The sequence below is a fragment of the Natator depressus genome, chromosome 28, assembly GCF_965152275.1.
Source record: "Natator depressus isolate rNatDep1 chromosome 28, rNatDep2.hap1, whole genome shotgun sequence".
Taxonomy (NCBI): domain Eukaryota; kingdom Metazoa; phylum Chordata; order Testudines; family Cheloniidae; genus Natator; species Natator depressus.
This window is the reverse complement of record NC_134261.1, coordinates 395,759-412,594: the sequence shown is the minus strand read 5'-3', so window position 1 is coordinate 412,594 and position 16,836 is coordinate 395,759. Positions and strand designations below refer to the sequence as shown.

The following is a 16,836-nucleotide window of genomic DNA, read 5'->3' as shown; positions in this document are numbered from 1 at the left end:
GCACCTGACGCTCCGCTCTTCACCTCCATCCCAGCTACACCCATCACCGCTGCACCTGACCCTGTGCCCGCCACCAACACCTGGGCTACCCCCACCGCTGCACCTGACACTTCACCCCTTACGGACACCCCCACCGCTGCACCTGAGACTTCACCCCTTACGGACACCCCCACCGCTGCACCTGACGCTTCACCCCTTACGGACACCCCCACCGCTGCACCTGACGCTTCACCCCTTACGGACACCCCCACTGCTGCACCTGACGCTTCACCGCTTACGGGCACCCCCACCGCTGCACCTGACGCTTCACCCCTTACGGACACCCCCACCGCTGCACCTGACGCTCCGCTCTTCACCTCCTTCCCAGCTACACCCATCACCGCTGCACCTGACCCTGTGCCCGCCACCAACACCTGGGCTACCCCCACCGCTGCACCTGACGCTTCACCCCTTACGGACACCCCCACCGCTGCACCTGACGCTTCACCCCTTACGGACACCCCCACCGCTGCACCTGACGCTTCACCCCTTACGGACACCCCCACTGCTGCACCTGACGCTTCACCGCTTACGGGCACCCCCACCGCTGCACCTGACGCTTCACCCCTTACGGACACCCCCACCGCTGCACCTGACGCTCCGCTCTTCACCTCCTTCCCAGCTACACCCATCACCGCTGCACCTGACCCTGTGCCCGCCACCAACACCTGGGCTACCCCCACCGCTGCACCTGACGCTTCACCCCTTACGGACACCCCCACCGCTGCACCTGACGCTTCACCCCTTACAGACACCCCCACCGCTGCACCTGACGCTTCACCCCTTACGGACACCCCCACCGCTGCACCTGACGCTTCACCCCTTACGGGCACCCCCACCGCTGCACCTGACACCCCACCCCTTACTGACATCACCACCACCCCCACAGCTACACCTGCCACCTCACCCCTTACTGATACCACCCCCACTCCCACTACAGGCACAAGCACTGTTGTGTCCTCACCCAGCCTATCCTGGAGCACCACGACAGCAGGTGGGTGACTGTCGCATACGGTGAACGTTGTGATGAGCCGTATAGCCGTATATGGACCCTTTGCTCTTACCCATTTATACCGTGTATTTTTATGTTGTGCATTAAGAACAAATTCCCCAGGGCAGATTCAGATTGGAGTGACATCAGAGTGACTCCTCTGTGGTGTAAATCCTAACTCCTGTCAGAATTCCTGGGTTCTCTCCCTGGCTCTGGGATGGGGGGGGGGCTGGTGGGTTAGAGCATGGGGGGCTGGGAGCCAGGACTCCTGGGTTCTCTCCCCGGCTCTGGGAGGGGAGTGGGGGCTGGTGGGTTAGAGCAGGGGGGCTGGGAGCCAGGACTCCTGGGTTCTCTCCCCAGCTCTGGGAGGGCAGTGGGGGCTGGTGGGTTAGAGCGGCGGGGGGGGGAGGGCTGGGAACCAGGACGCCTGGGTTCTCTCCCCAGCTTTACCATGGTCTCTTGGTGGTAGGTCTCTTCCTTTCTCTGTTCTCTCCCCCGTGTACCGGTGCTAATTACGGTGACCAGCCTCCGTACGGTGCTTTGCTATCTGTGGCTGGGGGTGCTGGGGAGGGGGCACTGGGGTGGTCAGGTGCAGCCCCTGTCCCACCTGGCGCTGAGCCGCTGGGTGATGGCTTGTCTCTTTCAGCGCCCTGCCAGAACGGTGGCACGCCAAATGGCACCGAGTGCCTCTGCCCGGCTGGCTACTTCGGCCCCCGCTGTGAGTTACCGGACACCAGGTTCTGCCAGAACGGGGGGGTCTGGACCGGGGCAGAATGCAAATGCCCCCGCTTCTTCCACGGGCTGGAATGCGAATTCGCCGTGGGCACCATCACACTCGAAGTCGGTAGGAAGGTCTGCCTCTGTGTCCAGGTTAAACCGGCCCGGCTCCGCGCCCTCCGAGCGCCCAGTGAAGTCCAGACTGGAGCATCCCAGCCAGGCCACGAGCCAGGCCCGTCCTCCCCCACCTGGGAGAATAAAGGTTTGGTCCCTGGATCCTAGGGTGACCAGACGTCCTGATATTATCGGGACCGTCCCATTATTAGAAGCTTTGTCTTATACACACAACTAATCCCCTTTTTCCCCGGTTTCGCACACTTGTGCTCTGGTCACCCCAGGCCTGTCTGTGTTGGATAAACCAGTTTAATTCCTGGTCTGCTAAGGTTGGGGACAGCATGGAGGGTGGGTAGATAGACAGGTAACTGCTTATAATAGCTGGGACCTCCCCCCTCCCAATTCAGGGCCCCCATTGGCTCCTTCATAAAACCAATGTTTTCCTTGGCCCCAAAAAGGGCTTTTTTTCTGGAAACAAAAATAATTCACAGGAACGTCTTGATTCCCCCTCCTCCTCAAATTCCCCGTTTTCCACGAAGTTGCCACGTACGTTTCGTCTGTGTTTCGTATTCAGGCCTCCCCGCTCCCCCCTCAATCCCCGGTGCCGGGGTCAATGGTTGGTTTGTTTGTTTTTTTTACCACGCGGCGGGAAAATGTTTTCCAATAGGGCCGGTTTTGGTTTTCCAAACTCAAAACACTTGTCTCCAGAAGTTCCAATTTTTGAACAAAAAAAACCAAAACCAAAACCCACAAAACAAAGAGAAAAAACACCTCCCCCCCTCGCCCAGGAAGGTCAGACAAGAAAGACTTCAGGTGGCTTGAAATATCAAGTCACCCCAGGGCCCTGCTGCTCCGTCCAGTTCAGGGTGGAGTCCCCCCCAGTCACCAACTTCCCGCTGCGGGCAGGACCCCTGGATGCTCCAGTTACGCTCGGGGCTGGTTTCCCTAGACCCCAAGACCGGAGGGGGCAGCTGTGAGCTCCATAGTGCCCAGCCCCTGAGTAATTCCCAGAGCCGAGCGGTCAGAAAAGCCTCCCACCGTGACTTAACCATCGCCCGTGATGGAGACGCCAGCCCGACCCATGGGATTCAGCGGCCCAGCATCATAGACTCATAGAAGATCAGGGTTGGAAGGGACCTCAGGAGGTATCTAGTATCAGGTATCCTGCTCAAAGCAGGACCAATCCCAACTAAATCATCCCAGCCAGGGCTTTGTCAAGCCTGACCTTAAAAACTTCTAAGGAAGGAGATTCTACCACCTCCCTAGGTAACGCATTCCAGTGTTTCACCACCCTCCTAGTGAAAAAGTTTTTCCTAATATCCAACCTAAACCTCCCCCACTGCAACTGGAGACCATTACTCCTTGTCCTGTCATCTTCTACCACTGAGAATAGTCTAGAACCATCTTCTTTGGAACCCCCTTTCAGGTAGTTGAAAGCAGCTATCAAATCCCCCCTCATTCTTCTCTTCCGCAGACTAAACAATCCCAGCTCCCTCAGCCTCTCCTCATAAGTCATGTGTTCCAGACCCCTGATCATTTTTGTTGCCCTCCGCTGGACCCTCTCCCATTTGTCCACATCCCTTCTGTAGTGGGGGGTCCCGGTCCCGCAGGGTGCAAAGTGGGCGCCTGGCTCCTGGGGGTTCTCACTGGGGTCTCTGGTCTCTCCCCTGCCAAGAGGTGAAGGTGACAATGGCCGTGACGCTGCAGGTGACTAACCGCAAGTTCACCGCTGCCCTGGCGAACGCCTCCTCTCCGGCCTGGCGAGGGTTCAGCACCTTGTTCACACAGCAGGTGAGCCCCAGGGGAGAAACCGGGATGAGAGGGAAACCCCCACAGGGGGGGTGGGGGGGCTGTCAGGGTGAGAGGCCTCCGGCTGGGGCCAGAGCCATGCTCTGCCTCAGTTTCCTCAGCTGTATAATGGGGAAGAATGGACCTGAGTCGGGAACAGGGGGATTCCCAGCCCTGGTTTGCTGGTGAGGGCCGAGCTGCAGGCACTGGGCTCCCCCCACCCCAGCTCAGTGCGCGTGGGCCAGGGCAGTCCTGGCCGGTGACACGTGTCCCTTTTCCCTTCCTTCCAGATCAAGCCGGTTTATAGCCAGATCCCGGGCTTTCAGGACCTGGAGATCCTGGAGCTCACGTGAGTGTCAGAAACCTGGGTCCCCCAGCGCCACCCACGGGCCCCGATCGCTGGCGCCCCTGGGTGGGTGGTAGATGTTCCTGCTGAGGTCCCTTCCCCCCCACCCCCCGCCAGCACCGACATGTCGAAAAAAACCTCAGAGGGAGGGGGTAGCGGGCTGCTGGCTCAGAGAGGGAGGGATGTGTGTGTGTCCTTGCACACGCGTGTGCTGCTACCTTGCTATCCCGGCTGCACCACACGCAGGGCGGGGGCAGAGGCTGACCCAGGCCGGGGATGGGGGGACCCCCCCCACCGCGGGAGCAGCCCCCGGGTCCCCCGGGACTCTCTCCTGGCAGGTCCCCGCAGGCGGGGCAGGGGAGGCGGGCGCAGGCTGACGGGCCCCCGGGCGTTTGCTCCCCCAGGCCGGGCAGTGTCGTGGTGGCCCATAGGGTGGCCCTGGCCGTCCCCGTCACCGCCCGGCTCAACGCCACGCTGGAGGACCTGCCCCGGCGGCTGGCGGAAGAGATCAGGCTGGCAGCCCGCGACCAGGTCGTCTGCACCAGCAGCTCGCGTGAGTCCCCAGCGGTGGGGTGGGGGGAAGGCTGGGCAGGGGACCCCCTCCTGTCCTGGGTGGGGCAACGCTTCGGACTGCACCAGAGTGGCACTGATTGGGGAGGGAGGATGGCGGGGGCGGATGGACGGCCAGAGGGATGTATCGGAGGAGGGGGGATGGAAGGGGGTGGCTAGGTGGATGGACGGACAGAGGGACATATCTGGGGAGGGGGGGAGGGAGGATGGTGGGGGCAGATGGACGGCCAGAGGAACGTATCTGGGGAGGGGGTGGCTGGGCGGATGGACAGATAGAGGGACATATCTGGGAAGGGAGGAAGGGAGAGGGAGGGAGGATATTTGGGGAGGGAGGATGACGGGGGTGGATGGACGGCCAGAGGAACCTATCTGGGGAGGGGGTGGCTGGGCGGCTGGGCGGATGGACGGACAGCGGGGCGTATCGGGGCAGGACGGGCAGACGGACGCTCTGGCAAAGCTGGGAGGGGGGCAGTTTGCCCCCTCGCTGCCCAGGATGTCCCCAGCAGCCGGGCACCCAGGGCATCTCTCTCCGGCCGCAGGTGCTCTGTGTTTCAATCCTTCCTCCACCGAGGTGACCAGCCGGAAGACAGCAGAGTTCAACGGTGCAGGTGAGCCCCCCCACCCCACTCCCTTGTGGGGTGTCGCACCCCCAGAACTGGGGTGGGGCCGGCGGGTCTCTCACCGGCGGGTCTCTCACCGGCCCCCTCTCCCCTCCGCAGAGATCTGCAGGCAGACGTTGCCCCCCGAATTCAGCGCCCACTTCTTCCCCCACCCGACGCCCGACGGCTTCACCTGCACCTCCCTGTGCACCGGGGGGGCGCCGGGCGCCCTCGGCTGCAACGCAGGGCAGTGCCGGGTGTCCCGTGCCGGCGCCCACTGCCGGTAAGTGTCACCCACCCACCCCCGCGGAGAGAGTCCCACCCGTACAGCGGGGAAATGACACACACAGCCCGGGTCCCGCCCTGGCCGGGGAACTCCCCCTTCACGGCCCTGTGCCCTATCCATGACCCCAACCCGTATCCTTCCTTGGGAGGTGACTTCCCCACCCTGGCCCTGTGCCCTAACCCCCGTTCTCCTCTCAGAGGGGACCCTCCCCGACCCTTGCTCCATACCTAGGCCTGGCCAAACGTACAAGGTTGACAGCGACTAGCCATGTCTCTTTGTAAGCGTTTTCTCTTTCTGTTTGGATCCGTTCACGGGCTCTCGGTCACTAGCAGACAGAGGTCTATAGCCCGGAACCTCCCCACCGCTGGAGGCTGAAGCTTGACAAATTCAGGCTAGAAATAAGGCACCAAATTTCCAACCGGGAGGGTTATTAACCACGGGAACAATTTCCCCCCAGGGACAGGCTGGAGTCTCCAAGACCGGCTGTTTCTAACAGCTCTGCCGCAGGGATTATTTGGGGGGCAGGTCTCTGGCCTGTGTGATACGGGAGAGGGGTGACTAAATTAGGGTGACCAGACAGCAAGTGTGAAAATTCGGGACATGTTTTTTCGGGGGAGCGGGGATGGTTGCCTATATAAGACAAAGCCCCTAATATCGGGACGTCCGGCCATCCTAGGCCAGAGGATCATAATGGTCCCGTCCAGCCTTGGAATTGAATCCCTGAAATTTCGGGGATCAGACCACGGCAGGGTGACAGAGTCGCTGTTTTAATGACAATAGACGCTGAGGTGCAGAGCCTCCAAAAACCACCCACTGTCAGGGTCACAGCTGGTCAAAAGCCACACGGCCCCCGGCCTTATCGCCTCGGCCGGCGTCCTGCAGGCTTGGCCTGTCTGCACCGTGTCGAGGGGAACGTCATGGGGGGGGCCGTGAAACGGGCCTTGACCGATTGAAAACTCGCATCCTTCCAAGCCTGCCTATGCCCTGATCCCTGCCCCTAACCCCCGACCCCTTACCCCTGACCCTAACCCCGACTCCGACCCTGGCCTCCAACCCTAACCCCTGACCTCGAACCCTAACCCCCGGCCTCTAATCCTAACCCCCGACCCCTTACCCTGACTCTGACCCTGGCCTCGAACCCTGACCCTGACCTTGAACCCTAACCCCTGACCATGACTCCTAACTCTAACCCCAACCCTGACCTTAACCCCGACTCTGACCCTGGCCTAGAACCCTAACCCCCGACCCTGGCCTTGAACCCTAACCCCTGACCTTGAACCCTAACCCCCGACCTTGGCCTCGAACCCTGACCTCGAACGCTGACCCCTGACCCTGACCTCTAACTCTAAACCCAACCCTGACCTTAACCCCGACTCTGACCCTGGCCTCGAACCCTGACCCTGGCCTCGAACCCTAACCCCCGACCCTGGCCTCGAACCCTAACCCCTGACCCTGACCTCTAACTCTAACCCCAATCCTGACCTTAACCCCGACTCTGACCCTGACCTCAAACCCAACGCCCGACCCCTTACCCCTGACCCTAACCCCGACTCTGACCTTGGCCTCGAACCCTAGACCCTGACCTCGAACCCTAGACCCTGACCTCGAACCCTAACTCTAACCCGAACCCTGACCTTAACCCCAACTCTGACCCTGACCTCGAACCCTAACCCCTGACCCCTGACCCTAACCCCGACTCTGACCCTGGCCTTGAACCCTAACCCCTGGCCTCGAACCCTAACCCCAACCCTGACCTTAACCCCAACTCTGACCCTGGCCTTGAACCCTAACCCCCGACCCTGGCCTCGAACCCTAACCCCTGACCTTGAACCCTGACCCTGTCCTCGAACCCTAACCCCTGACCCTGACCTCTAACTCTAACCCCAACCCTGACCTTAACCCCGACTCTGACGCTGACCTCGAACCCTAACCCCCGACCCCTTACCCTAACCCCGACTCTGACCCTGGCCTTGAACCCCCGACCCTGGCCTCGAACCCTAACCCCCGACCCTGGCCTCGAACCCTAACCCCCGACCCTGGCCTCAAACCCCGACTCTGCTCCTAACCCCGACTCCGACCCTGGTCTCGAACCCTAAGCCCCGACCCTGACCTCGAATCCCGACCCTGACCTCAGATCCTAACCCCCGACCCTGGCCTCGAACACTAACTCCTGACCCCTGACCTCTAACCCTTAGCCTTCACCCTGCTTCTCCCTTGGCCGGGGAAGTCTCGCCCAGGCCCCAACCCCTGACTCGAGCCCCTCCCAGGGGGCGGGGAGGACGCCCGAGGAAGGGGCTCGGGGCCCGTTCTCACCCGCGGCGTCTGCCCCCCGTAGCTGCCCGGAGAGCGGCCGGTTCTGGTCCCTGGGCGCCAGCTGCGAGGTGCAAATCGACCGGGTCGGCGGCACCGTCAGCATCGTCGCCCTCACAGCCTTTGTGCTGCTCAACGGCGCCCTCCTGCTGGTGAGAGAATCTGCCCGGCGCTGGGCAGGGGCCTGCGGCTGGACCCCCGGGGAGGTGCGGTGGGGGGGGGACCCTGCAGCTGCCCCCCCAAGGCGATGTGTGTGGGGACCCTGAGGCTGGATCTCCAGGGAGGTGTGGGGGGGACCCTGCAGCTGCCCCCCCCGGGGTGATGTGGGGGGGGGACCCTGAGGCTGGACCCCCGGGGAGGTGTGGGGGGGACCCTGCAGCTGCCCCCCCCGGGGCAATGTGTGGGGGGACTCTGAGGCTGGATCTCCAGGGAGGTGTGGGGGGGACCCTGCAGCTGCCCCCCGCCGGGGTGATGTGGGGGGGGACCCTGAGGCTGGACCCCTGGGGAGGTGTGGGGGGACCCTGCAGCTGCCCCCCCAGGGCGATGTGTGTGGGGACCCTGAGGCTGGATCTCCAGGGAGGTGTGGGGGGGACCCTGCAGCTGCCCCCCCCGGGGTGATGTGGGGGGGGGACCCTGAGGCTGGATCTCCAGGGAGGTGTGGGGGGGAACCTGCAGCTGCCCCCCCAGGGCGGTGGGAGGGGACCCTGTGGCTGCCCCCCGGGGCGATGTGAGTGGGGGGACCCTGAGGCTGGATCTCCACGGAGGAGTGGGGGGGACCCTGCAGCTGCCCCCCCCGGGGCGATGTGTGGGGGGACCCTGAGTCTGGACCCCCGGGGAGGTGTGTGTGTGGGAGGTAGGGATCCTGCGGCTGCCCCTCCGCCGAGGAGGTGGGGGGGGGCACTTTTCTGTTAATGCGTCTTCCTTGCAAGGTCTCACAACTCTTCTCTCTCCCCCCGCCCCACACTTTTGGCTGCAGACCTACAGGTCAAAGGTCAGGGAGTGCCTACGCTGCCGGCGGGGGCGCTGACCTCACCTCCCCCCTGCCTGGCCCCCAGGGGCCAACGGGCCCAGCAGGGGGAGGGGAGCACTGTGCAGCCGACCGATGCTGACTTGAACCCTGGGCCGGGCCACCCAGCACCGCAGTGAGCGGGGGGGGAAACGCACATCGTATTTGGGGTCTGTGCAGCGCCTGGCGCGACGGGGGCCCCCCAGGTCCCAGCCGGTGCCACTAGGATCTGCCGAGAGCCCGGGAAGCCGCAGCCCATGGTCTGGGCCGACAGCAGGGGCTTCTGGGGAGGGGCGTTTTGGTGGGTGCTCGACGCGTCTCAGCCGGACCCCACGCCCTGGGACCGTCGCCCCCGGGACGCAGACGGAGCATAACCCTGGCCGTGCAGGGGCCCCCCCCAGCCCCCCCCGGCCCCAGATCCCGCCTGACAGCCCCCGGTGCTTCGTGGGGAGCGGACAGACCAGGGCGATTCGCCGAGGGATCCAGCCCTCACGGTCCTGCCCCATCTCCGGGCTGGCGGAGGCTTCGGGGCACCCCGAGCAGGGGGCTGCGCCACCGACCCTCTCGGAGAAAAGCCAGGCACGGCCCCGTCCATCAATAGGGGAGGAAGGGGTGAGACCAGGGGACAGGCTCAGGTTAGCGACAGGAGATGGGGAAGGTTGGGGGCTAACGGCGGGGCCTGGGGTGGGTTTGGGATTATAACAGGGGCTGGGGGTGGATTTGGGGTTAACAGCAGGAGCTAGAGGTAGGTTTGGGGCTAATGGTAGGGGGTGGGGGTAGGTCTGGGGTTACAGGGGGAGCAGGGGGTAGATTTGGAGTTACAAGGGGAGCTTGGGGGTAGGTCTGGGGTTACGGGGGGAGCAGGGGTAGGTTTGGGGTCAGTGGAACAGGAGCAAGTTCGTGGGCAGGGCAGCCAGAGGCATGAGGCAGGTGGAGGGAACCAGCATTAAATGGGGGCATTAGGACCCACGGGGGGGGGCTCATACGGGACCCCAAGGAAAAGGGGGCAGAGAGACCGGCACGGTGAGCCGGCGGATCGTGCCGGCAGAACCCTGGCTCTGGCCCCTCCGAATCCTGCCGTCACCTTTGTGACCCACTGCTCTGACCCCCAGCCCCCGGTAGCGCCCAGGGCCGCAGACCTGCCCCCTAAGTCCTCCCCAGAGACGAGCGGGTAGAAACACAGCCCAGATGTGGCTGATGGAGGGGGTGTTAGCCGATGGCCAGGGATGTTTGGTGAGGTGCCAGCTATGCCCGTTTTATACCATCCGTGACTTTAACTGCTAGAGCTCAGAGCTCCTTCGCAGCGGGCAGTCAGGATTGACTGACAGGCGCCCCAAGAGTTTGCCCCGTGGAGGCGGCACAACTCAACGCTAGGCTCTTAGTACTCTCACCTAATGGCCAGGCTTTATAGCCAAAACGGCTGAGGTTCTTTAATTGTGTTGGCCGCTTTACAGTAAACCAGAGAAACAAGTCAGGCTTATGCACAAATGGTTACCAAAATTTATTAAACTAGATTCTAATCATGTGGTTACAAAATTGCTAGTGCCTACTTATTTAAGTGTAGAGATGTTACACACACAAACAAGTTACAAAAACTGAAGCCACAATCCCAAAGAAAGAAAACAAAGTATAGAGCTCTATTTCAAAATATGTGTACACTAAAGATAGGAGATCAGGTGTGGGTGCTTCTTACCCTCCTTGCATCTCTCGATTCCAGCGGTGCCAAGCCAGGATCGGTCACTCAATTCCGCAGAAAGACGAATAAGGGACAAGGCTTAGGGACCCTCTTAGCTGCAGAAGCCTTGGGAGGCTGTCACTTATCTGACCAGCAGATAGATAGTGAAAAGCACTCAAAAATCATGGTGCTGTAGGTCCCCTACTTATACCTCTGTACTCCTTTATTCTCTTTCTCCTTTCTATGCCAAATTGGGGCTGGTCTGTCGGGGCGACGCCAGCTCTCGCAAGAGTAGTTCCCACTTGCAAGGGAGAGAAACAATAAGTTTCAACTACTGGACATTCCTTTTATAGGGTAAATATTTTCCCACCTAGGATGTTGGGGTGTGTGCATCACGCTATTTAGTAGGGGCTAAAAGCCATGTCTGTCACAGCGCCTCTGTCTGCTGTGAGCCCAATTGTTGTATATGTTCCCAGAGGCACACTGTAGCAGCACACCTGTGCTTCTCACAGCTTCAGAGGCTGTGCTGGAATTCATGTTAAGTGCCCTGTGGTTTTTGGCTCCCGTGTGTTTCCAGCAATGCTGGTCTGAGGGGGGGGGCTGGCTGGCTGATGGAGGGGAGCCATCCCGGGGTGAGTTACGGTTGCTGAGAGCCATCTCATTGCCTGGCCAAACGTGTCCCGCCCCCCTGGCCGGGCTTACACTGTCTGTGCTGGACGCCAGCGCCCACGATTAAATATTGGCTCCCCCACCACGGCGATGTTCGCCCCGGCCTCACGTCACCCCTGCACTGGCTCTGGGTTAAGCTCCGGGAGGCTCCCCCGCGCTCCGGCCGGGTTTCAAACCCTTCTCGTGGCTCTTCTTCAAGCCGGATCCGCACGCCAAGCCCCCGAGCGCACTGCCCGTGGGCCAGGCCGGCTGCGCTCAACTCCCCACCAGGAGCAGGTGGGCGGGACCCTGGAGGTCCCGCCCCGAGGGTTTGGAGGCCGCGGGGAACGGAAGAGCGGGACCCCTTGAGGGTCGCAGCACAGACCCGGTGGGTCGACAGCGCTGCCCCGAGAGACGGACGTCGCGGCGCACCTGGGTGTGCAAACACGCACGACAGCGTCCCAGAGAGAAACCCCCTCCCCGAGCCCTGCACGCACGGAGGGACGCAGAGAAACCAGGGCACGGGCCCCACCCCTGTGGCCCGGACACACGCGGCCCCGAGGAGCCAGCCACCCACCCCCAAGCAACGCAAGCACAGAGCCGGGGAGTCTGGCTCACACGGCGACCCAGTGCGAACCCAGAGACCTCGCACGGCCGCACGCACAGAGCTGCACGGGCGCAGGCCAACACCTGCACACACACACACACACACACACTCTGATAGTAACTGTGACGAAGCGGGACTGTTCTTAATGTTTTCTCTGAATACTGTTGGGGTGCCTCAGTTTCCCCTAGGCAGTTCTTAAGTCTCTAGGTGGGGGGATAAGGGGGTGGGATTGTGGCAGAGCCCTAGGGGGCCAGTGTGATGGTGTCTGCACAGAGAATGGCCGACACCCTGTCTCCTGATGGCCTGCAAGGTGCCAGCTGAAGGGTTGGAGAACAAAGAGATCAGGGGCCGGGAAAGAGACAAAGGCCAGAGGACGGGGGGCTGGAGAGTTTCAGTTTGGAGCTGGCTGGGGAAATGGAGGGGGGCCCAGATGGGGCGCTGGCCTCTCTGCCCCCCAAAATGGACCTGACTGAGGAGTCCTGTTCTCTGCACCTACAAGCTCTGTGTTAGACCATGTTCCTGTCGTCTAATAAACCTTCTGTTTTCCTGGCTGGCTGAGAGTCCCGTCTGACTGCGGAGTTGGGGGGCAGGACCCTCTGGCCGCCCCAGGACCCCCCCTGGGCAGACTCGCTGGGGGAAGCGCCCGGAGGGGCAGAGGAGGCTGAAGGCTCCGAGGTCAGACCCAGGAAGGGGGAGCCGGGGGAGCTGTGTGTCCTGCAGACAGGCTGCTCCCCGAGAGGAGACTGCCCCAGAGGCCTGCCTGGCTTCGCAGGGAGCAGGTCCAGAGCATCGCCCGGGGACTCCGCGACAGTAACACACACACGTCTGCACACACACAGACACACTGACACTAACCCACACACATCTGTGCGCACACACGGACCATACTGACACTAACCCATGTCATGTCTCCTCACACACACACGGACACACTGACACTAATTCACGCAAGTCTACACACACACACTGACCTCACACACACACTCAGTAACGCGCACACACATGGACACACTAACCACACCGACAAATGAAACTGTTACACACTCACACACATTACAGAAAACCTAGAGCCACGTGCTCACAAGTAGACGTGGCAACATAACACAGTGAGACGTACAGAGGTGCAAAGAGGCTAACAACCGCCCGCAGACACGCACCCCCTGCACACAGAAATTAACCACACACCTGCACCCCCATGGAGCCCGTGACACACACACTCATTACACAAACCACAGAGCCCCGTGTGCAGAAACATCCTCGCAGAGCAACACAAATGCGCGGACACACGCACGCACATGCGTGCACAAGAAGACACAAATGCGGCCGTGCAAACGCACCCCCGTCTTCCCCCCAGACACAGCCGTGCGCACTGCACTCTCCCCTCCAGCACCAGCGGGGGGTGCAGAGCCGGGGCAGAGGATTGCGATTTTGCGGGTGCGGGGAGGACACCTGGGCTCACCCCCTTCAGCCAGAGGCCAGGTGCCCAGAGCTGCAGTCACCTCCCCCCCCCCCCACGTTAATCTCAAAGCTCTTCGAGCACAGAGACCACCAGCTGCGACCAGGCTGGATGGGGGGCAGGGCCACCCCCATTGCCCAAATGGGGAAACTGAGGCCCGAGGATGGGGGCAAAATGATGGGGGCAGCCCTGGGGGGCTAGGGGCTGTGGATTTGGTGGGGGCCTGGGGGCGGGGCTTGCCACGGCGGCGGGAGGGCTTTGGGCTGTGCGGGGGGGCTGGGAGGTGGGCAGGGCCCTGTGGGGCTGGGGGCCGGTGTTTGGCAGCCCGGGGGTCGCTCTCCCATGCAAGTTTGGGGGACCGAAGGCTCGGAAACACCCGGCCCCTGGGCCCCACTTTCACTTTCGTTTCTCCACCGTGACGCCGGAGCCTGCACTGCGGGGAGTCGAGAGGCCTGAACCGCCCCCCCGGGCTGAGGTAACTCCCCCCCCCCCCACAGGCCCAGCTGCGTCTCCCCTAGGGTTCCCCCCGGCACCCCACTGCAAACAGAGCTGGAGCCCCCCCTGCTCTCACCCGCCAGCCCCCGCTCCCCTCCCAGCGCTGGGGAGAGAACCCAGGAGTCCTGGTTCCCAGCCCCGCCTGCTCTAACCCACCAGGCCCCACTCCCCTCCCAGTGCTCGGGAGAGAACCCAGGCGTCCTGGTTCCCAGCCCCCCTGCTCTAACCCACCAGCCCACACTCCCCTCTCAGTGCCGGGGAGAGAACCCAGGCGTCCTGGCTCCCAGCCACCCCCCAGCTCTAACCCACCAGCCCCCACTCCCCTCCCAGAGCGAGAATGCCGGAGTCCTGGCTCCCAGCGCCCCCTGCTCTAACCACCAGCCCCCACTCCCTCCCAGTGCTAGGGAGAGAACCCAGGCGTCCTGGCTCCCAGCCCCCCCTGCTCTCACCCACCAGCCCCCACTCCCCTCCCAGAGCCGGGGAGAGAACCCAGGTGTCCTGGCTCCCAGCCCCCCCTGCTCTAACCCACCAGCCCCCACTCTCCTCCCAGAGCCAGGGAGAGAACCCAGGCGCCCTGGCTCTGCATCCCGTAACCTCTCCATACCCGTCCTAGGTGCTTCCAGCAGACTCCCTGCCGCTGTGTCTCTGCCGGTGCCCGGGCCCCGTGGGTACGACCCCCCCCCCTTTGCCGTGGCGTCATGGCCGCGGACGCCCCGTCCCTCTCGGACGCGTTAGCCACCGACTTCCTGACCTGCCCCATCTGCCTGGAGCGGCTGCGCCGGCCCAAGATCCTGCCCTGCCTGCATACCTACTGCCAGGGCTGCCTGGAGGGGCTGCTGGGCGACGGGCTGGGGCTGCGGTGCCCCGAGTGCCGGGAGGACGTGTCCCTGCCGCAGGGGGTGGCCGGCCTCAAGACTAACTTCTTCGTCAACGGGCTGCTGGAGCTGCTGCGGCCGGTGGGCGAGGCGGGGCTGACCTGCGCCCTGTGCCCGCTGATCGGGCAGGAGGACGGCCGCCCGGCCGTCTCCCGCTGCCTGGACTGCACCGACAGCCTGTGCCAGACCTGCGCCGCCGGCCACCGCTGCTCCCGGCTCACCCACGCCCACCGGCTGGTGAGCCTGCAGGGCTACCTCTCCGGGGAGCACGACGAGGAGATCCGGCAGCGCCAGGCCGTGCGGTGCCCCGAGCACCCGGCCGAGGAGCTGCGCTTCCTGTGCCAGCCCTGCGCCGGCCCCATCTGCCGGGAGTGCCGGCTGGGCCCGCACCTGGAGCACCCCTGCCAGACGCTGGAGGAGGCGGCCGCGGCCCGGCGGCCCCGGGTGGCCGAGCTGCTGGCCGGCGTGGAGGAGGCGGCGGGGCGGGTGGCCCGGGGGCGGGCGGCGCTGGAGGAGGAGCTGGAGCAGCTGCGGCGGCACGAGGCCGGCCTGCGGGACGTGGTGAAGCGTGCCTGCGCCGGTGTGGCCCAGCGCCTGCTGGCCCAGCAGGAGGAGGTGCTGGCCGCCCTGCGGCGCCACGTGGAAGGGCGCGAGAAGGCGGCCGGCCTGCTCCGGACCGAGCTGGAGCTGCAGGAGCAGCTGGCCCGCGGCACGGCCGACGTCACCCGCAAGGTGCTGGCCCTGGGCCGGCCGGTGGAGATCGTCTCGCTGGAGGCCTTGATCAGCCAGCGGCTCGGCCGGCTCCGGGGCTTCCGCTGGGAGCCCCTTGGGGGGCCGCGCCCCCGGCTGGTCGTCCGCGCCGAACTCCAGAGCCTGAGCGGCCTCTTCCAGCTGGACCTGGGCGAGGCCGAGCCGGACGGCCAAGGGGAGGAGAGTGGCCAGCATGACGCCCCTGCCCCGCGGCCACCAGCCCCTGCCCCGCGGCCACCAGCCCCTGCCCCGCAGCCGCCGGCCCCTGCCCCGCAGCCGCCGGCCCCTGCCCCACATCCTCCGCCGTGCCGGCCGCTCCCCATCGCCCGCTTCTCCTGCAGCTTCTCGGGGCGGGTCCCCGGTGACAAGCACCGGCCCCGGATCACGGGGATTTGCCCCCTGGGCCCTAGGGAGCTGCTCCTGGCCGACGAGGAGAACCGCAGCCTCAAGTGCTTCTCGCTGCAGGGGGACTTCCGGGACGCCATCCCGGTCCACGGGGGTGTGGCCCCCTGCAGCGTGGCGGCCGTGGGCAGCCGGGTGGCCTACACCGCCGGCTCCCGGCTCTACCTGGCGGAGCGGGACGGCGCCCTGGTCTGGCAGAAGGCCCTGCGCCCCACCCAGGCCAGCCACGCCATCACGGCAGCAGCGGAGGGGGGCGCCGCCGTGGCTGTGAGCGTGGCGGGGCACCTGGAGGTCTACGATGCCCGGGGAGAGCTGGTGGAGAAGATTTTCCCGGACGGGCACGACCGTCTGGCCATGGTGTTCGTGGCCGGCCGGGGCGGCCGCTACGTGGCCTCGGACTGGCACCGGCGCAGCGTGGTGGCGTTTGACGGCCATGGGCAGCTGCTGGCGGAGCTGGGCGAGGAGCGGCTGGAGGGGTGCCAGCCGGGGGCCGTCTGCGCCGACGACAGGGGCCATTTCTATGTGGCCCTGCGGGAGCTGAACAAGGTGATGGCGTTCGGGCCGGGCGGGGAGGCGCTGGGGCCCTTCCTCACCACCCGGCACGGCATCGAGAGAGCCCGGGTGGCCACCGTCACCGGGGACGGGCACTTCGCCGTGGCGCTGAGCGACGGCACCGTCCATGTCTTCCACATCCAGTACCCGCATCACTGAGCGGCGGGGGCGGGAACGGGACACAGGCAGGGGAGAGCTGAGAAGAGTGTGTGTGTGTGTGTTTGTATGTGCATTCCTGTGTGTTTGTGTGTGTGTGTGTGTGAGTGTCCCGGAGTCCCCGGGCGATGCTCTGGACCTGCTCCCTACGAAGCCAGGCAGGACTCTGGGGGAGTCTCCTCTCTGTGAAAAGAACAGGAGGACTTGTGGCACCTCAGAGACTAACCAATTTATTTGAGCATAAGCTTTTGTGAGCTACAGCTCACTTCATCGGATGCATTCGGTGGAAAATACAGTGGGGAGATTTTTATACACAGAGAACATGAAACAATGGGTGTTACCATACACACTGTAACCAGAGTGATCAGGTAAGGTGAGCTATTACCAGAAGGAGAGCGTGTGGGGGGGACGGGGGGACGGGACACACACACCTTTTGTAGTGCTAATCAAGGTG

At 63.8% G+C, this 16,836-nt stretch overlaps 1 protein-coding gene across 1 annotated transcript; it reads left to right on the top strand.

Annotated features, from left to right (window-relative positions):
- The first annotated feature begins 11,972 nt into the window (after window positions 1-11,972).
- On the top strand, window positions 11,973-16,783 carry TRIM56 (tripartite motif containing 56). The gene is given in 3 exon segments (XM_074941070.1): window positions 11,973-12,006; window positions 14,261-14,329; window positions 14,332-16,783. Coding segments are annotated over 3 exon segments (2,157 nt in total). The 3' UTR covers window positions 16,386-16,783.
- Window positions 16,784-16,836: the final 53 nt, after the last annotated feature.